The following is a 21,709-nucleotide window of genomic DNA, read 5'->3' as shown; positions in this document are numbered from 1 at the left end:
AAATGAAACCAGACCAAAGGGTAGAGTGTGAGGACCTTCATTACCTGCCATGGCAAGGTGTGTGTGTGTGTGTGTGTGTGTGTGTGTGTGTGTATGTTTATTTAGTGTAACTTTGATCAGAAAGACAGAACACAGCTTTAAGAAAAACATTGCACTTCAGTAAACCTTACACACACACACACACACACACACACACACACACACACACACACACACACACATGCACACAGTAAGAATACACTCTGCGTGGGAACCGAGTGCCAGCCAGCTCTCCCATTGTCCCGCCCCTCACATGTACTCCTGCGCTCGGCCTTATTAGGAGATTACAGCCTGTGTGAGGATAAATATAAAACCCAGACACACACACACACACACACACACACTGTATATACATGCATATACTGTACACAGAGTCCTGGGTCTGATCAGACGACAGGGTTACACACGTTACAGAGCGACAGGGCTGCAGCCAGGTGACAGGTGTGTGTGTGTGTGTGTGTGTGTGTGTGTGTGTGTGTGTGTGTGAGAGAGACTGACAGGATGGGAGAGAAATTCCCACCCACCTACAGGACAGTCTTTCTCTCACTCACTCACTCACACACACACACACACACACACACACACACACACACACACACACGAGAGAGAGAGTAATAATAGAAGCGTCAAAGTAGGGTAAAGGTCATAATGTAAATAAGAATTAAATTAAATTAAATTAAAAAGTGAGAAGAAATGAGAGTGGAATGGATACGAGAACATCCTGTACTGTTGTTTCACACACACACACACACACACACACACACACGGCTATCTTAATGACCTTTAGCAATAACCCAATATACGTGACACCACAGGGTACCTCACATACACACGCACAGTTCTGTGTGTGTGTGTGTGTGTGTGTGTGTGTGTGTGTGTGTGTGTGTGAGAGAGAGAGAGAAAGATACGGTCAGGTTTGTGGAGTTGCAGGAGGCTGTGTGTGTGTGTGTGTGTGTGTGTGTGTGTGTGTTGGACGGCTGTAGCTTCCCTGTCAGTAGCTCTAAATACAGGGGGAGACACTCACATTAGAAACGCGTTTTAAAAATAGTCTAAATTACTGCGTTGAACATCTGGATGAACTCTGTGTGTGTGTGTGTGTGTGTGTGTGTGTTGTTTTCAAGTTTATAATTAGTTACATGGACGTTCTGGCAGTTTGATGGGGAAGAGGGAATTGGGAGAACTGGTCTCTGGTTGCTGGGACGGGGGGGCGGGGCCTGCAGTGTGATCGGTTACCGTCAGTGGGAACAGAAGCTCCTCTCTGATTGGTCAGTCCGTGTTAGCGGTGCGGCGGCGCGGTCAGTCATGTAGCTGAGCAGGTGAGAGAGACTCGACGTCTTCACTGAGTAACAATGAAACGAGTGTGTGAAGCTCCCCAAACCTGTCGAACCCGTCACCTCCCCAACTGTCTCACCCCTCAGGAATGTGTGTATCACTTCAGTCTGAGCCCTGATATCACCAACGATCACACACACACACACACACACACACACAGGTCCAGTCTGACATACTTACTGAGAGATGTGTGTTAATCACACTCAGTTACACACTGATATCATCTGATCAACATTATTATTATTACTGTAAATATTTTGAAATTAAAACTTAATGTAATAAATATGCCTTTAGTAGGAAAATAACTGTGTGTGTTTATCAGGAGATTGAATCTTATAAGTCAGATAAACTTAAGACAGACAGCTGTGACTCCGCCCTTAACACACACACACACAGCAGAACATTTCAGTTTGTATCAGTGTTAATAATGAAGCGTGTTTGAGGTTATAATTAACCTCATTAAACACACACACACACACACACACACACACAGGCTGCAATACTCATCATGTACCTAATGAACGCAGTGTTAAACTCCTCCATGGTTAACTTTGAGCTTCACCTCTGTTACAGAACTCTGACCCTGGAGACACCTCACCACTCGTCACTCAGCTGTCCACTTACTTCTCACTTAAGGCTGAACATCTACACTTCAGTCACATCTTCATCTCACACACACACACACACCCCCCAACTGTCCCAATACTTATGGACCTTACGTAGACATCTTCTTCTTTGTCTTTGGGCTGTTCCCTTTCAGGGGTCGCCACAGCGAATCATCTGCCTCCATCTAACCCTATCCTCTGCATCCTATTCTCTCACACCAACTAACTTCATGTCCTCTCTCACTGTATCCATAAATCTCCTCTTTGGTCTTCCTCTAGACCTCCTGCCTGGCAGTTCCAACCTCAGCATCCTTCTACCGATATATTCACAATCTCTCCTCTGAACATGTCCAAACCACCTCAATCTGGCCTCTCTGACTTTATCTCCAGAACATCTAACATGGGTTGTCCCTCTGATGAACTCACTCTTGATCCTATCCATCCTCGTCACTCCCAAAGAGAACCTCAACATCTTCAGCTCTGCTACCTCCAACTCTGCCTCCTGTCTTTTCTTCAGCGCCACTGTCTCTAAGCCGGAGACATATTGGTAATTAAATGAGTCGATTCAGTGTAGCTGTGTTACAGACCACACACACACACACACACACACAAACACACAGAGAATACACTGCAGTGATTTGAACATCACCTGAATCACAGAGTCCTGATATAACACACTACTCATAAACCTGTCAACACACACACACACACACACACACACACACCTCTGCTCTGCTCTGCTCTGTGTGTGTGTGTGTGTGTGTGTTGTATCTGCTGTGAAACAGCAGTTTAAAAACAGTTAATTAACACTCTCTAACACACACACACACACCGACAGATACACTGAATGTAAAGTTTGGACCCCCCTCCCCCCCTCCTACCTGTTCCACACTTCCGGTTCCACAGTGCGCTCGCGCTGCAGCAGAAGGTTCTCACTGTCGGTCCGGATTCATCAGAAATGTTTCAATAATCCCGTGTCGGTGTCCCGCGGCTCCGGGTCCGAACTCACACACACTCACACACACACTAACACACACACACACACACACTAACACTAACACACAGACACTGCGCGCGCGAAGATCTACTGTCACTGAGAGCGCGAGCGCACCGGAGTGTCAGCACTGACCGTGTTTAACCTCACACTCACACACACACACACACTCACACACACACACACACACACTCAGGTGAGGCGGAGACTGGCCCGGGTTGCCAGATCGACAGTAAACCCCTGAGTGTTCAGTCCCAGTTCAGGACAATATTCTATAATAACTCGGTTAAATCAGGTGTGTGTGTGTGTGTGTGTGTGAAAGAGAGTTATTGTGTGAATAATAAATACATCTGATTCAACATTATCATTCAGTGTGTTATTCAAATCAAATCCCATCACTTGCCGGACCAGTGCGTGAAGAGGAACACTCTCAGTGGCCCAGCGGTCCTGAGGATGGAGTTTGTGTCTCCAGTTTGTGTCTCCAGTTTGTGTCTCCAGTTTGTTATTCCAGTTTGTTTCTCCAGTTTGTGTCTCCAGTTTGTTATTCCAGTTTGTGTCTCCAGTTTGTTATTCCAGTTTGTGTCTCCAGTTTGTTTCTCCAGTTTGTTTCTCCAGTTTGTGTCTCCAGTTTGTGTCTCCAGTTTGTTATTCCAGTTTGTTATTCCAGTTTGTTTCTCCAGTTTGTGTCTCCAGTTTGTTATTCCAGTTTGTGTCTCCAGTTTGTTATTCCAGTTTGTTTCTCCAGTTTGTGTCTCCAGTTTGTGTCTCCAGTTTGTGTCTCCAGTTTGTTTCTCCAGTTTGTTATTCCAGTTTGTGTCTCCAGTTTGTGTCTCCAGTTTGTTTCTCCAGTTTGTGTCTCCAGTTTGTGTCTCCAGTTTGTTATTCCAGTTTGTTTCTCCAGTTTGTTATTCCAGTTTGTTATTCCAGTTTGTTTCTCCAGTTTGTTTCTCCAGTTTGTGTCTCCAGTTTGTGTCTCCAGTTTGTTATTCCAGTTTGTGTCTCCAGTTTGTTATTCCAGTTTGTGTCTCCAGTTTGTTATTCCAGTTTGTTTCTCCAGTTTGTGTCTCCAGTTTGTTTCTCCAGTTTGTTTCTCCAGTTTGTGTCTCCAGTTTGTTATTCCAGTTTGTTTCTCCAGTTTGTGTCTCCAGTTTGTTATTCCAGTTTGTTTCTCCAGTTTGTGTCTCCAGTTTGTGTCTCCAGTTTGTGTCTCCAGTTTGTGTCTCCAGTTTGTTATTCCAGTTTGTGTCTCCAGTTTGTTATTCCAGTTTGTTTCTCCAGTTTGTGTCTCCAGTTTGTTATTCCAGTTTGTGTCTCCAGTTTGTGTCTCCAGTTTGTTTCTCCAGTTTGTGTCTCCAGTTTGTGTCTCCAGTTTGTTATTCCAGTTTGTTTCTCCAGTTTGTTATTCCAGTTTGTTTCTCCAGTTTGTGTCTCCAGTTTGTTTCTCCAGTTTGTGTCTCCAGTTTGTGTCTCCAGTTTGTTTCTCCAGTTTGTGTCTCCAGTTTGTTTCTCCAGTTTGTGTCTCCAGTTTGTGTCTCCAGTTTGTTATTCCAGTTTGTTTCTCCAGTTTGTTATTCCAGTTTGTTTCTCCAGTTTGTTTCTCCAGTTTGTGTCTCCAGTTTGTGTCTCCAGTTTGTTATTCCAGTTTGTGTCTCCAGTTTGTTTCTCCAGTTTGTGTCTCCAGTTTGTGTCTCCAGTTTGTTATTCCAGTTTGTTTCTCCAGTTTGTGTCTCCAGTTTGTTATTCCAGTTTGTTTCTCCAGTTTGTGTCTCCAGTTTGTGTCTCCAGTTTGTTATTCCAGTTTGTTTCTCCAGTTTGTTTCTCCAGTTTGTGTCTCCAGTTTGTGTCTCCAGTTTGTTATTCCAGTTTGTGTCTCCAGTTTGTTATTCCAGTTTGTTTCTCCAGTTTGTGTCTCCAGTTTGTGTCTCCAGTTTGTGTCTCCAGTTTGTTTCTCCAGTTTGTTATTCCAGTTTGTGTCTCCAGTTTGTGTCTCCAGTTTGTTATTCCAGTTTGTTACTCCAGTTTGTGTCTCCAGTTTGTGTCTCCAGTTTGTTATTCCAGTTTGTTATTCCAGTTTGTTTCTCCAGTTTGTGTCTCCAGTTTGTGTCTCCAGTTTGTTATTCCAGTTTGTGTCTCCAGTTTGTTATTCCAGTTTGTGTCTCCAGTTTGTTATTCCAGTTTGTTTCTCCAGTTTGTGTCTCCAGTTTGTTTCTCCAGTTTGTTTCTCCAGTTTGTGTCTCCAGTTTGTTATTCCAGTTTGTTTCTCCAGTTTGTTATTCCAGTTTGTTATTCCAGTTTGTTTCTCCAGTTTGTGTCTCCAGTTTGTGTCTCCAGTTTGTTATTCCAGTTTGTTTCTCCAGTTTGTTTCTCCAGTTTGTGTCTCCAGTTTGTGTCTCCAGTTTGTTATTCCAGTTTGTGTCTCCAGTTTGTGTCTCCAGTTTGTGTCTCCAGTTTGTTTCTCCAGTTTGTTATTCCAGTTTGTTTCTCCAGTTTGTTTCTCCAGTTTGTGTCTCCAGTTTGTTATTCCAGTTTGTGTCTCCAGTTTGTTATTCCAGTTTGTTTCTCCAGTTTGTGTCTCCAGTTTGTGTCTCCAGTTTGTGTCTCCAGTTTGTTTCTCCAGTTTGTTATTCCAGTTTGTGTCTCCAGTTTGTGTCTCCAGTTTGTTTCTCCAGTTTGTGTCTCCAGTTTGTGTCTCCAGTTTGTTATTCCAGTTTGTTTCTCCAGTTTGTTATTCCAGTTTGTTATTCCAGTTTGTTTCTCCAGTTTGTTTCTCCAGTTTGTGTCTCCAGTTTGTGTCTCCAGTTTGTTATTCCAGTTTGTGTCTCCAGTTTGTTATTCCAGTTTGTGTCTCCAGTTTGTTATTCCAGTTTGTTTCTCCAGTTTGTGTCTCCAGTTTGTTTCTCCAGTTTGTTTCTCCAGTTTGTGTCTCCAGTTTGTTATTCCAGTTTGTTTCTCCAGTTTGTTATTCCAGTTTGTTATTCCAGTTTGTTTCTCCAGTTTGTGTCTCCAGTTTGTGTCTCCAGTTTGTTATTCCAGTTTGTTTCTCCAGTTTGTTTCTCCAGTTTGTGTCTCCAGTTTGTGTCTCCAGTTTGTTATTCCAGTTTGTGTCTCCAGTTTGTTATTCCAGTTTGTTTCTCCAGTTTGTGTCTCCAGTTTGTTATTCCAGTTTGTGTCTCCAGTTTGTGTCTCCAGTTTGTTTCTCCAGTTTGTGTCTCCAGTTTGTGTCTCCAGTTTGTTATTCCAGTTTGTTTCTCCAGTTTGTTATTCCAGTTTGTTTCTCCAGTTTGTGTCTCCAGTTTGTTTCTCCAGTTTGTGTCTCCAGTTTGTGTCTCCAGTTTGTTATTCCAGTTTGTTTCTCCAGTTTGTTATTCCAGTTTGTTTCTCCAGTTTGTTTCTCCAGTTTGTGTCTCCAGTTTGTGTCTCCAGTTTGTTATTCCAGTTTGTGTCTCCAGTTTGTTTCTCCAGTTTGTGTCTCCAGTTTGTGTCTCCAGTTTGTTTCTCCAGTTTGTTATTCCAGTTTGTTTCTCCAGTTTGTTTCTCCAGTTTGTGTCTCCAGTTTGTGTCTCCAGTTTGTTATTCCAGTTTGTTATTTCAGTTTGTTTCTCCAGTTTGTGTCTCCAGTTTGTTATTCCAGTTTGTGTCTCCAGTTTGTTATTCCAGTTTGTTTCTCCAGTTTGTGTCTCCAGTTTGTGTCTCCAGTTTGTGTCTCCAGTTTGTTTCTCCAGTTTGTTATTCCAGTTTGTGTCTCCAGTTTGTGTCTCCAGTTTGTTTCTCCAGTTTGTGTCTCCAGTTTGTGTCTCCAGTTTGTTATTCCAGTTTGTTTCTCCAGTTTGTTATTCCAGTTTGTTATTCCAGTTTGTTTCTCCAGTTTGTTTCTCCAGTTTGTGTCTCCAGTTTGTGTCTCCAGTTTGTTATTCCAGTTTGTGTCTCCAGTTTGTTATTCCAGTTTGTGTCTCCAGTTTGTTATTCCAGTTTGTTTCTCCAGTTTGTGTCTCCAGTTTGTTTCTCCAGTTTGTTTCTCCAGTTTGTGTCTCCAGTTTGTTATTCCAGTTTGTTTCTCCAGTTTGTGTCTCCAGTTTGTTATTCCAGTTTGTTTCTCCAGTTTGTGTCTCCAGTTTGTGTCTCCAGTTTGTGTCTCCAGTTTGTGTCTCCAGTTTGTTATTCCAGTTTGTGTCTCCAGTTTGTTATTCCAGTTTGTTTCTCCAGTTTGTGTCTCCAGTTTGTTATTCCAGTTTGTGTCTCCAGTTTGTGTCTCCAGTTTGTTTCTCCAGTTTGTGTCTCCAGTTTGTGTCTCCAGTTTGTTATTCCAGTTTGTTTCTCCAGTTTGTTATTCCAGTTTGTTTCTCCAGTTTGTGTCTCCAGTTTGTTTCTCCAGTTTGTGTCTCCAGTTTGTGTCTCCAGTTTGTTTCTCCAGTTTGTGTCTCCAGTTTGTTTCTCCAGTTTGTGTCTCCAGTTTGTGTCTCCAGTTTGTTATTCCAGTTTGTTTCTCCAGTTTGTTATTCCAGTTTGTTTCTCCAGTTTGTTTCTCCAGTTTGTGTCTCCAGTTTGTGTCTCCAGTTTGTTATTCCAGTTTGTGTCTCCAGTTTGTTTCTCCAGTTTGTGTCTCCAGTTTGTGTCTCCAGTTTGTTATTCCAGTTTGTTTCTCCAGTTTGTGTCTCCAGTTTGTTATTCCAGTTTGTTTCTCCAGTTTGTGTCTCCAGTTTGTGTCTCCAGTTTGTTATTCCAGTTTGTTTCTCCAGTTTGTTTCTCCAGTTTGTGTCTCCAGTTTGTGTCTCCAGTTTGTTATTCCAGTTTGTGTCTCCAGTTTGTTATTCCAGTTTGTTTCTCCAGTTTGTGTCTCCAGTTTGTGTCTCCAGTTTGTGTCTCCAGTTTGTTTCTCCAGTTTGTTATTCCAGTTTGTGTCTCCAGTTTGTGTCTCCAGTTTGTTTCTCCAGTTTGTGTCTCCAGTTTGTGTCTCCAGTTTGTTATTCCAGTTTGTTTCTCCAGTTTGTTATTCCAGTTTGTTATTCCAGTTTGTTTCTCCAGTTTGTTTCTCCAGTTTGTGTCTCCAGTTTGTGTCTCCAGTTTGTTATTCCAGTTTGTGTCTCCAGTTTGTTATTCCAGTTTGTGTCTCCAGTTTGTTATTCCAGTTTGTTTCTCCAGTTTGTGTCTCCAGTTTGTTTCTCCAGTTTGTTTCTCCAGTTTGTGTCTCCAGTTTGTTATTCCAGTTTGTTTCTCCAGTTTGTTATTCCAGTTTGTTATTCCAGTTTGTTTCTCCAGTTTGTGTCTCCAGTTTGTGTCTCCAGTTTGTTATTCCAGTTTGTTTCTCCAGTTTGTTTCTCCAGTTTGTGTCTCCAGTTTGTGTCTCCAGTTTGTTATTCCAGTTTGTGTCTCCAGTTTGTGTCTCCAGTTTGTGTCTCCAGTTTGTTTCTCCAGTTTGTTATTCCAGTTTGTTTCTCCAGTTTGTTTCTCCAGTTTGTGTCTCCAGTTTGTTATTCCAGTTTGTGTCTCCAGTTTGTTATTCCAGTTTGTTTCTCCAGTTTGTGTCTCCAGTTTGTGTCTCCAGTTTGTGTCTCCAGTTTGTTTCTCCAGTTTGTTATTCCAGTTTGTGTCTCCAGTTTGTGTCTCCAGTTTGTTTCTCCAGTTTGTGTCTCCAGTTTGTGTCTCCAGTTTGTTATTCCAGTTTGTTTCTCCAGTTTGTTATTCCAGTTTGTTATTCCAGTTTGTTTCTCCAGTTTGTTTCTCCAGTTTGTGTCTCCAGTTTGTGTCTCCAGTTTGTTATTCCAGTTTGTGTCTCCAGTTTGTTATTCCAGTTTGTGTCTCCAGTTTGTTATTCCAGTTTGTTTCTCCAGTTTGTGTCTCCAGTTTGTTTCTCCAGTTTGTTTCTCCAGTTTGTGTCTCCAGTTTGTTATTCCAGTTTGTTTCTCCAGTTTGTTATTCCAGTTTGTTATTCCAGTTTGTTTCTCCAGTTTGTGTCTCCAGTTTGTGTCTCCAGTTTGTTATTCCAGTTTGTTTCTCCAGTTTGTTTCTCCAGTTTGTGTCTCCAGTTTGTGTCTCCAGTTTGTTATTCCAGTTTGTGTCTCCAGTTTGTTATTCCAGTTTGTTTCTCCAGTTTGTGTCTCCAGTTTGTTATTCCAGTTTGTGTCTCCAGTTTGTGTCTCCAGTTTGTTTCTCCAGTTTGTGTCTCCAGTTTGTGTCTCCAGTTTGTTATTCCAGTTTGTTTCTCCAGTTTGTTATTCCAGTTTGTTTCTCCAGTTTGTGTCTCCAGTTTGTTTCTCCAGTTTGTGTCTCCAGTTTGTGTCTCCAGTTTGTTATTCCAGTTTGTTTCTCCAGTTTGTTATTCCAGTTTGTTTCTCCAGTTTGTTTCTCCAGTTTGTGTCTCCAGTTTGTGTCTCCAGTTTGTTATTCCAGTTTGTGTCTCCAGTTTGTTTCTCCAGTTTGTGTCTCCAGTTTGTGTCTCCAGTTTGTTTCTCCAGTTTGTTATTCCAGTTTGTTTCTCCAGTTTGTTTCTCCAGTTTGTGTCTCCAGTTTGTGTCTCCAGTTTGTTTCTCCAGTTTGTTATTCCAGTTTGTGTCTCCAGTTTGTTATTCCAGTTTGTTTCTCCAGTTTGTTATTCCATCTTAGTTAAATATTGTTATGTAGTTGGAGTTGATGCAACAACTTTTGCAGGACTTATGAAAAACTTTTTTTTATTATTTCTTCAATATGGAAATGAGAACAGGGTTGCCAAATTGAGGTTCCATATTCCATTAATGTTCCACTCACACACACACACACACACACACACACACACATTTGTTACACTTGTCACTAATTGAGAGCAAACATTGTTGTGGATTTCTCCTGCTCTTGGATTGTTTCGTTCTTCGATGCGCTTCTCACATTTGCTGTCCTAGCAGAGTACACTCCACCTCTCCCACATGAAGCGGACAAGGAGGGACCGGGGATGAATTATGTCAGTGACACCCGACTTTCTTACAAATAACGCACATTTCATTCAAAATACTATAATCACAGACCAATAATTTGCACTTTTTTCATTTATTAAATTGTGTGAAACGGCTAATAAAAATAGGTAATAAAAACGATGTGGAAAACTAAGTTGGGGTTTAGACTAATTTCCCAGGTCTTGCAGATGAGTTGCTGGCACAGCGGTGCAATGCACTCGGTACCACACTGCTCTTTAAAGGGCATTCTGATTTGGGCAGTAGAGAGCTTTTGCAGGTAATCAAAAACTTCCCTCACCTGCCATCAAAAAACATGAGCCTCCTTGAGCTTATCACTTTTATACATGATAAGGATCTATCTGAGATCTACCCCAACTTTTGGACTGCTCTCACGGTTGCACTTACCCTGCCAGTGACTGTAGCTCAAGCAGAGAGGAGCTTTTTCAAACTAAAGTTAATCAAGACATACCTGAGGTCAACCATGTCTCAGGAACGGCTCACTGGCCTTGCTGTCATAAGCATTAATCATTCAATAGGGGGGCATAGCTCATATGATGCCATTATTGATGACTTTGCATCTAAAAAGGCCAGAAATGGCAGATTTTAGTTTCAGTTTGTGTTTTCTGTTCTGCAGGGAAATAAAATAATTTTCTTTAGTATGATATTATTCTATATTTATTCTATATTTTATTTGTATATTTGTTCTCAATAATTTAAAATATTTTTCGTAAATAATATTTGTTTGTACAGAGTATATTTATTTACATGAGTAGAGTCATGAGTAGTTTATTGAGGGCGCTGGGAGGGAGTCATTCAGTGTAGAACCGCCACTGTGCATATATATATATATATATATATATATATATATATATATATACCCCCCTGCCATGGATTGCCATTTTATTATAACAAACAATATAAAAGTATACATGTTGTATTTGAAAAAAAATATATATTTATTTTTCATATACAACATATTTATTTTCATATTGCTTATTTTATTTTATTGTCTCATGTAATTTGTCATTTGTAAAGCATTAACTATGAATTTATGCTCTAATATAATATTTGATAGCGATTATGTGGGGGGGGGGGCAATCCATGGCAGGGGGGCATTTCAGTGGTATCCCCAGGTGTAAAGCTAACACAACATTTCATAAAAAGAAGTGCCAGATCATACTATCAAATTAAAATTAAAATTTTATTCATCACGTACACAGTCATAGTGTACGATATGCAATAAAATGTTTAAATGACTGCCTGTGACCTTAAAACGTAAAAACAGTTAACAAAAAATAAATAGGAAAAAATATAAAAAAACTTTAAAAAATATCTAAGAAATATAAAAAAAACTTATTTATACAATGAGAAGAAAATATAAAAATGAATTTAAATAAAAATAAGTGGAAATTTCCAGGAAGTGTGCAAATGTGCATGTGTGTGTGGATGTCCATGATCCACAAATGTCCATAATCTGCAATGTGCAAAAGTGCAAATGTGCATGAGTGTCCATTACTGTTTAGTGTAAAATAATGCAGAGATGACTAGTCCTGTATAATGTCCATAACTGTGAATTGTGCAATGTGAGATTGTTTAGTCCTGAGTAGTGATCTGGTTGAGAGACCGTATTGCCTGCGGGAAGAAGCTCCTCCTCAGTCTCTCTGTGTTGGCCTTCCAGGAGTGGAGTCGCTTTCCTGACAGCAACAGAGAGAACAGTCCATTGTTGGGATGGCTGAGGTCCTTCACGATCTTCCTGGCCTTGGTCCAGCACCGCTTGCTGTAGATTGAGTGCAGGTCAGGGAGCTCGGTGCAGATGATGCGCTCTGCTGATCGCACCACCCTCTGTAGAGCTCGTCTGTCCTGCATGGTGCTGTTCCCGAACCAGGTCGTGATGTTTCCCGCCAGGATGCTCTCTATGGTACAGGTAAGTTCCTGAGCACCTTGGAGGGCAGTCTGAAATCTGTCAAGCACCTGAGGTGGTACCACAGTGTTGATGTGACAGAACCATGACAGGTCCTGCGTGATGTGAACACCGAGGTATTTGAAGCTGTCCCACAATGATGACTGTCTTATTATCCGTTTCAGATTTCCAAGAGCTATCCTCTTGGAGCTCTGTGCTGAGTTGGGTCCAAATTTGGAAAGAGAGACAGCGAGGAGCCACGCATTACCCGTTCCCTTATAGGTGCTGACAACGCTTGGTTTCCTGGCAACTGGTTCTTTCCAAAGGGAACTGGCAGACCGCTCGGGGTTAAGCCAGTCGTCTTCAAGCCGTGCAATGCCAGCTGTATGGGGCGGGATCATCCGCATGTCTAGCAGAAGTATTACATTGTTGCCAAAGCGATTAGAAAACATTAATTACATTAATCTGAATTTATAAACCTATACAGTATAAACGTATTAGATATGAAAGAATATCATATTATTATTATCATATCATTCTCACAAACAGCATGGTTGGGATGAGGCTCCAGGGTGGCAGGGTGCGCGATGGGTGGCTTCTTGGTAAGTGATGTATTTAAAGATATTATTCCAGCTCAAGTTTTTAAAAAAAAAATTTTATTAATTCCGGAGGACAAACTTGCAAATAACAGTTTTTCTCCGGTCTACCTCCGATAGGAGCACCTCCAATTCACATTCTGTGAAGTTTCTCTTCTTACTTGTTTTTGCCATTGCTTTTTCGTTTGGTTTTGCCAAAGTGGAGTCATTACCATATTTATATGGGGGAGGAGGCAGGGAGGGGTTTTGCGCTCGTGCACGGCGCTCAATTTCACGTTAATTCGGATGTACAAAGAGAATATGCGTGGTATTCCGCGTACGCAGTGTTTCATACATCAGATTTTTTTACTGTGTATGCACATTTACAGCTTTGTCCGTACGCAATGTTTTAGTATGAATTTAACGTGAGCGTGTTTTAGTAAGTCTTTGTACATGAGGCCCCTGGTAAGTGAGAGATGTGTGGAGGAGATGTGAGATTGCATCGTCAGTTGAATGATTTGGATGGTAAGCGAACTGTAGTGGGTCGAGTGTGTCCAGTAGTGAAGAAATGATGAAGTCTCTGACCAGCCGCTCAAAGCACTTCATCACTACTGAGGTGAGGGCTACAGGACGATAGTCATTGAGGGAAGCAGGATAGGGTTTCTTTGGACCATAACCAATAATAGACTCTTTGAAGCATGTGGGGATCACCGACTGAGATAAAGAGAGGTTAAATATCTCTGTGTACACAGGTGCTAGCTCGTCTGTGCAGGCTCTGAGGACTCGAACCCGAGATGCCGTCTGGTCCTGCTGCTTTCCTGGTGTTCACTCTCCTGAAGGCTCTTCTCGCATTTCCAGTGCTGGCATTGTCTTCCCGTCTGCAGTCGTTAGCGCGCTAGCATTAGTATCACTAGCGTCTTTAGCTGCAGCCCCGAAGCGAGCTTAAAAAGTGTTCAGCTCGCCTGCCAGAGACACGTCTGCGTTCGTCATAACGAATGTTGGTGCTTTATAGACTGTTATTGTTCTTAGTCCCTGCCACAGGCTCCTAGAGTCACTCTGTTGGAGCTGTGACTCTAGTTTCCTCCTGTAGCGCTGCTTTGCTTCCTTCACCGCTTTTTGCACATTATATGATGCAACCTTGTACGAGTGCATGTCACTTGACGCAAGTCCTGTGTTATAGACAGCGGTGCGAGATCTCAGAGTGTCGCGGATGGTTTTATCCACCCACGGCTTCTGATAGTCGTTTTCTCCATGGTATCATCCGCTAGTTTCACAATGAATCCCTCAACCGCTTCCATAAACACGCTGATGTCATCGGAGCTACGCTGAAACATGTCTCAGTCTGCGTCATCGAGTGTGTCCTGTAATGCGGCAACAGATTGGTCCGTCCAGCCTGCGACCTCCCTCTGAACAGGAGCTTCCTGTTTAAGCCTTTGTTTATATTTTGGAATGAAGAAGCTGGCGGCGTGGTTAGATTTCCCAAACGGGGAGCGAGATTGTGCCTTGTAGCCGTCCTTGACAATGGTCCAGTGTCCTTTCGCCCCTGGTGGGGCAGGTGATGTGTTGATGAATGTTTGCGTCCCAGTGTTGTGTTTGCTGCTGTGTGAGTGCATCATGCAGCTTGCATAAGGCAGTGTCCGCTTGCGGTGGAATATAAACGGTGCTGATTATGACTGATGTAAACTCCCGAGGAAGATAAAAAGAACGACACATGATGGTCAGTAGTTCCAGGTTTGGTGTGCAGTAGCGTGTAAGAGGAACAACGCCCGCGGTGTTGCAGCAGCTGCTGTTCACCATTAAACACACGCCGCCTCCTTGACTCCCCCAAGTCCGGTGTCCTGTCCATGCGGTGAACTGAGAAAGACTTGGCCGGCTGAATGACGTGGGTTCAGCCATGTCTCGGTAAAGCAGAGAAGATTGCACCTCACCGGCGCCTTCTCAGTCACACATGGTGGTGGTGGTGTGAGGAGGTTCTGGGGCTTTGCAGCTTCAGGACCTGGACTTGACCATTCTGCGCTCTACCAGGAAATCCTGAAGGAGAACGTCCGGCCACATCGGGTCATGACCTCTAGCTCAAGCAAACTGGGGTTCTGCAGCAGGACAATGATCCAAAACACAGCAGTAGGTCCACCTCTGAATAGCATAAAAAACAAAATGAAGGTTTTAGAGCGGTCTAGTCAAAGTCCGGACTTTGAGAAATCCGATTGAGATGCTGTGGAGCGCCCTTAAACAGCTTAAACCCTCCGATGTAGCTAAATTAGAGCAACTCTGCAAAGAAGAGTGGGGCAAAATTTCTCCACTGATGTGAAAGACTCATTCCACCACCAGTTATTAGGTTTAGGAGGCAATTACTTTTTCACACAGGACCAGGCAGGTTTGGACTTGGGCTTTTTTCTTCCTTAATAAACAAAAATCATCATTTAAAAACGTCATTTTGTATTAATTCTGGTTATTTATTGTGTAACATCTGTTTGTGATCTCAATCATGTAAGTGACGAATATGCAAAAGAACCAGGAAGGGGCAAATACTTTTTCACAGCACTGTACCTGATGTTCATCATGAAGTCAAGTCTCACGTGATACACATCAGAAAATTCAGTTTATATGTGTGTTTGTGTGTGTGTGTGTGTATGTGAGAGAAAGTGAGAGAGAGATAACACACACACACACACACACACACACACACACACACACACAATAACATTTGAGTTAATTTAAATCTCCAACATCTAAACACATAAAACACTCATAAAGTTCAAACACTTTTAACTTCAAACAGACTTCTGTTATGTGGTTTAACCTAAAAAGACTGTGTGTGTGTGTGTGTGTGTGTGTGTGTGTGTGTGAAGGGGTAGGGTTTTAAACAGGTGTGTTGAAACCTGAATACTAGAATTTCCAGATTTATGACACAACAGGTGAATAAAAGCAGTGCGCGTGCGCACACACACACACACACACACACACACACCTGCGCTGTAGAGCACATGAGAAAAAAAACAAGAGTGAGAACAAAGTGCACACTGTTAAAGTGTGTGTGTGTGTGTGTGTGTGCGTGTGTGTGTGTGTGTGTGTGTGTGTAAAATGATCTAATTTTACTTGCAAACACTTTGTGTGTGTGTGTGTGTGTGTGTGTGTGTGTGTGTGTGTGTTTCACACAATGCAGGTTTCAGAGGCTCTTTATTCAGGATTAATGACAATAAACACATTTATATTTTATTATTATATGAGTCCTAAACACACCCGTATATAATCAGTGTGTGTGTGTGTGTGTGTGTGTAATAAAGGACGTCTACTGTTGTCCAGATGTTACAGTAATTTAAAGTTGTTTCCTCCTCAAACATCATGAAGACCGCACACCAGGTTAGCAGGAACGGCCACATCTGTAACAAAACACACACACACATACACACATCTGTAATCAACACAAACACACACAACAACAAACTACAACATGCCCCCCCCTCCACACAAACACACACACACACACACACAAACACACACAGTACCGATCTTGGCCGGTTTCGGGAGATTCAGATTCTCCATGATTTTCACAAACTCCTCCAGTGAGCGGGTTAATCTCGGGTTAAACGTCCGCTCCTCCTCCACTGTGGACACGGTCTGTCCTGCTCACACACACACACACACACACACACACACACACACACACAAAAAAAAAAAACTTCAATCTCCCACTTTATACCAACTTTACAACAAACTGATCAGGAAAATGAATTTATCAGTAAGTTAAATGAAAGACACACACACACACACACACACACACAGACACACACACACACACACACACACCTTTGTAGTCATGGCCAGGATAAATGAGGCAGTGAGGCGGTAAGGTGAAGATCCTCTGATGGATGGACTCGTACAGTCTCCTGGAACAGCCTGAGTCAGAGAGGAAACACAGCTGTTACTGGAGTTCCATCTCTGATCCAGATGTTTCTGATAGAATCCTTCATCATCACTCTGAACACTGAACCCAGTTTAATGCCAACACTGTTAATATACAACATGGAGCACAGACATCTGTCATGACGCCACCTACAGGTGTGTGAGTGTAAGGGAAAATCCTAACAGACCATCCGAGCTAGCGTTAGCGGTTTAAACAGCTGTGTAGCCAGATGGAGCAATGCCGCGTGTACGATGAAGAGAGACGTGTGTCCCTGCTGCTGCGCCTGGCCCCGCCCACTCCACCACAACACAGTCTCGGGTAAAGGTTAAACAAACGGGTGTGGCTAACTATCAGAGCCCCTCCTACACTAAATTCAGTTGAGATTCAAATTTATTTCAGAAATGCCCCCTGTGTGAGAACCAGACACAGAAAAGGATGTTTATAAAAGGAGAAGACGATGAAACGGGACATCACACACACACACACACACACACACACACACACACACAGAAAAATGACAAAAAGAAAAAACTTTTTAAATGATTAATTTAATTCTTAAGATTTACACTTGTGATATATTCCTAACAAAATAATCATTAATAATTTGTATTTTATAGGGTAATAGGAAGAAACCTTGAGAGGAGTGGTGCAGTGGTGAAGTGCTCCTGGGATAGGCTCCGCCCCCATAACCCTGTACACAGGATGTCTCTCCCTCCCTCGCTCTCTCTCTCTCACTCACTACACCTGTCTCTCCTGAGCCCCCCAGTGATCCAGACCCGCTCTGTCCTCTGGACCTGTCTGACTCGTCCCTGTGCCGAACTGGACTCCATGTGAACTTCTCCACATCTCCTGTTCTACTGAACCTCCAGCCTCCTAACACACAGTATGAGTGCAGATCAATCCCTGCTATCTGTTATCACCCAGATGAGGATGGGTTCCCTGTTGAGTCTGGTTCCTCTCAAGGTTTCTTCCTATTACCATCTCAGGGAGTTTTTCCCTCAGCACCGTCACCCTCGGCTCGTTCATCAGGGACGATCTGATCATTCTGATTCACACACACTCACGTCTCATACACACTTATAATAATTATTGTGATTGTGTAAAGCTGCTTTGGGACAATAACAATCATTAAATAAAATTGAATTGAATTGAACTGAATATACAGATGGGGGGGGTGTTTGGCACATTATGAACTCTCTACACTTCTGCCACCATGTGGCTGTGTCGAGTATTGCACACAAGATTTAACTTTCTCTTTTAACAATACAGTGGAACCTCGGATTACGAGCCAAACCAAATGTAATTTTCCCATAAGAAATAATAGAAACTTAAATTATTCGTTTTACAGCCCAAAAAAATAAATACATAAAAATAATTAATACAAAATATTAAGTAAAAATAAAAACAAATTAACCTGCACGTTACCTTTCAAAAAAGTTAAAAATAAATCCCGGCAGATAAGCGTTTCCCTTTGTGCACGCAGGCGCTGTGTATGTGTGTGCGCACGCGTGTGTGTGTGTGTGTGTGTGTGTGTGTGAGGCTAGAGTAAGTGGAGACTCTTGCTTTCAGCCCCTACTGTCTCCACCTCCTCATCTTACACATTAAAACTTTCTTCTCTCGTTTAAACTCACACACATTAACAGAAAGACTGTTGTTCTCCTCTAAATTATTAAAGCGTTACAGCTCGTTAATTCATGCTCGTGTAATGATGAGATGGACAAACTCGTCAATGTCCGTTCTTTTATTTTCTGCATTGTCAGGTTATATTACAAACTTTCGTGTGGATCCTGCACTTAAATCCAACTAAAAACTACTGAAGAACAAAACTCAGGCTCAATATCCTAGATTAGATCTCGCCTTCGCGTTCACTGCATTACCCACAATGCATCTCCCGCTCTGGACTACACTTCCTTAAACAGCGGTCATAAATCAACGTCTCTCTCGTGCTACACTGTTTTATCTGAAAATTAGCAATAAACATCGCTAAAGACACTCGTGTGAGCGCAAACTAACAGAATCACTGCTGTAAAGTAAAACAAACAAACAATGACCCAGCACCTCACCACTGAAAAGATTAGCAGCAGAGTTTCTTCGCAGAGCAGAGTGTGTGTCTCTCGCCATTCATTTCTGTGCGCGCGTGTTTTTGTGAATGGGTGGTTTTACACACACACACGCACACAGCCGGCACAGTGTGTAATTATGCTCGCGCGTGCGCGCATACACACACACACACACACACACCGTGATGAGGAAGAAAATAAATTTTCAACCTCTGTATTGAGAATTTCTTTTGCCTTACTCACGCGCACACACGTGTTATAAGAAACAGTACACGCTTCCGAACACAAAATAAAATATGTTTCACACACACGTAGTCACAGTGTTATAGTACACAGTACATGCGTGCATGGATGTTGATTATACCAGTAAGAGACGAGCACTAAGACCCAGCAGGGGAGACGATTCCGTAGCCCAAGTGAGAGAAAAACCGTTGGCTCAGTTGTGATGACGTGACGCTCGGCGTCAAAACAAGAAGCGCACAAGTGAAACATGATACTCGGAGCTCGTAAACCACGACAACGCTCATTTTTTAAGTAAAAAATTATTTAAAAAATCTTTGCTCGTCTTCCGGAACACTCGTAAACCGCGTTACTCGTAATCCGAGGTTCCACTGTACCTGCACAAGGTGTCTGCAGGGTGTATCCTCTGTGTGTGTGTGTGTGTATGTGTGTGTGTTCGTGTCAGTATGCCCGTCCTCATCATCATTACAGTGCAGTTTTGATGTAAAACCGGTGTGTGTAGTACCATGTGACACTGAGTGCACCACTAGTATACACACACACACACTCACACACACACAAACTGAGTGCTGCTGCTTCTGTTAGAGCCTTAATAAACAAATCCTCGTGTCACATCTAAAGTCCCAAATCTCTTGAGTGCCAGTCGTCTGGATTTTCTTTTTTGAATCTCAGACACGCCCACTGGGAATCCAGATGTGGAGTGATGTTATTCAGTGATGTTATATATATATTTTTTTATCAAGCGACTGAATATCTAGAGTCAACACTTCGTTATAGCTTAGATAATGTAGCTCCAGTTAAAAGAAAAATGATTAGAGATAAGAAACTTGCTCCTTGGTATAACAATCACACACGCACTCTAAAACAGACCGCTCGGAAATTAGAACGCAAATGGCGTCAAACTAAATTGTTAGTTTTCCAAATAGCATGGAAGGAGAGCATCCTGAACTATAGAAGAGCTCTCAGTGCTGCTAGGTCAATGTATCTCTCCACTCTTATAGAAAATAACAAAAATAATAAAAAAAAAGATTTTTATTTAATACCATAGCTTAATTAACTAAAAACAAGACCACTGCAGAAATCTCCACAACAACAACATACAGTAGTGAGGATTTCATGAACTTTTTCAATAACAAAATCATAAATATTAGGCAAAAAATTCAGGCTTTAAAACCAGACAATTTAAGTGATACAGATGATAAACTAATCACATCACATCAGAACCTAGAATACTTTACTCCCCTTGAAGCGAGTGAACTAATTTCACTCATCTCCTCTTCAAAATCGTCAACCTGTGAATTAGATCCGATACCGACATATTTTCTCAAGCAGATAGTTCCAGCAATAACAGAACCCCTGTTAAAAGTAATTAACTGTTCACTCAGCAGTGGGTATGTTCCTAAATCCCTTAAATTAGCAGTTATTAAACCACTAATCAAAAAACCTGACCTTGACCCCTGTCAGCTTTCCAATTACAGGCCGATATCAAACCTCCCCTTTATCTCTAAAATTCTGGAAAAGGTAGTATCACAACAGCTATGTTCATATCTACATAGGAATAGCATACATGAATTGTATCAGTCAGGATTTAGGCCTCATCACAGCACAGAGACAGCACTCGTTAAAGTAGTAAATGACCTCCTAGTGGCCTCTGATCAGGGTTGTGTCACTATACTTGTGTTACTCGACCTCAGTGCAGCTTTTGACACTATTGATCATAATATTCTCCTTTACAGATTAGAAAATGTAGTAGGAATTAAGGGAACGGCCCTCTTATGGCTCCGATCCTATTTGACTGATCGTTATCAGTTTGTAGATTTAGATGGTGACCATTCCTCATGTTTTCAAGTTGAGTTTGGTGTTCCACAGGGTTCTGTTTTAGGCCCACTGCTTTTTTCCCTTTACATGCTTCCTCTAGGCAACATAATTCGTAAACATGGTATTAGTTTTCATTGTTATGCTGATGACACACAAGTATACGTTTCAGCAAAACCAGATGAGAAAAAACAGCTTACTAAAGTTGAGCAATGTGTGCAGGACATAAGAGATTGGATGTTAATTAATTTCCTTCTGCTTAATCCTGATAAGAGAGAAGTTCTAGTCATAGGACCACAAGCAGCTAGAAGTAAGCTTTCTGATCACCCTGTGATTTTAAATGTCCTTTCTGTTCCATCAAGTGCAACAGTAAAAGACCTCGGTGTGATTATAGATTCAAGCCTTTCATTTGAAGCACATGTAGATAATATTACCAGGATAGCATTCTTTCACCTCAGAAATATTGCCAAGATAAGAAATATATTGTCACTAAACGATGCAGAAAAACTAGTTCATGCTTTTATCACCTCTAGGTTGGATTATTGTAACGCCTTACTGTCTGATTGTTCAACTAGGTGCTTAAACAAGCTTCAGCTAGTCCAGAATGCAGCAGCGAGAGTCCTCACTCGAACCAGAAGATATGAGCACATCACCCCTATCTTATCTACATTGCATTGGCTCCCTGTGAAATTTCGCATAGATTTTAAAATACTACTCTTGACGTATAAAGCATTAAATGGTCTCGCGCCGCAGTACCTGAGTGAACTGCTAGTGTCTTACGATCCGCCACGCCTACTTCGATCAAAGGATGCAGGCTGCTTGTCAGTACCGCGTACTATTAAAACTACAGCAGGGGGCAGAGCTTTTTCTTACAAAGCCCCAAAGTTATGGAATAGTCTTCCAAATAGTGTTCGGGACTCAGACACAGTCTCAGTGTTTAAGTCCAGGCTAAAAACCTATTTATTTAGCCAAGCATTTTTATAAATAGATTAGCCATAGGTAAAGGAGCAGATCTGGGGGACTCATGGACGTAGAGTATTATGGTGAACTGGTATGTTTGGATGCTGTCTTCCTCACTCTCATTGATCACTCAGGTTTGTTGACGGTGAGGTGATTGGTTGCCTTACATCTCTGGAAGCCCTCATGTTTGTGTTTCCTTCTGGCTCTCCCTTTTTAGTTATGCTGTCATAGTCCTGTCGGAGTCTCTAAATATACATTCACCTTTTACATTGTTCGACTGTGACCATACCTAACTGTTATTTCTCCATCTCTTTGCTCTCTCCTTTTCTGCTCTCTTCTCTCTCTCTCTCTCTCTCTCTCCT

The 21,709-nt window shown here is 42.0% G+C and overlaps 2 protein-coding genes across 3 annotated transcripts in view; both read right to left on the bottom strand.

Moving 5' to 3' along the window:
* Nucleotides 1-3,105, bottom strand: part of LOC128516994 (pleckstrin homology-like domain family B member 3) — a 41,280-nt gene extending 38,175 nt beyond the window's left edge. For both annotated transcript variants that reach the window (XM_053490719.1, XM_053490720.1), the window contains exon 1: nt 2,858-3,105. The gene's annotated coding sequence lies outside the window, so the exon portion shown is untranslated. The remainder of the gene's footprint in view (nt 1-2,857) is intronic.
* Nucleotides 3,106-14,948: 11,843 nt separating this feature from the next.
* ethe1 (ETHE1 persulfide dioxygenase) overlaps nt 14,949-21,709 on the bottom strand; it is a 9,238-nt gene continuing 2,477 nt past the window's right edge. Inside the window, exons 5-7 of the mRNA XM_053490618.1 lie at nt 16,176-16,265; nt 15,875-15,991; nt 14,949-15,748 (exon numbers count right to left, since the gene is read on the bottom strand). Coding sequence (XP_053346593.1) covers nt 15,702-15,748; nt 15,875-15,991; nt 16,176-16,265 — 254 coding nt within the window. The 3' untranslated portion in view covers nt 14,949-15,701. The remainder of the gene's footprint in view (nt 15,749-15,874; nt 15,992-16,175; nt 16,266-21,709) is intronic.

This window comes from Clarias gariepinus, unplaced genomic scaffold, assembly GCF_024256425.1.
Source record: "Clarias gariepinus isolate MV-2021 ecotype Netherlands unplaced genomic scaffold, CGAR_prim_01v2 scaffold_30, whole genome shotgun sequence".
In the NCBI taxonomy this organism is placed as follows: domain Eukaryota; kingdom Metazoa; phylum Chordata; class Actinopteri; order Siluriformes; family Clariidae; genus Clarias; species Clarias gariepinus.
This window is presented reverse-complemented; position numbering and strand designations above follow the sequence as displayed.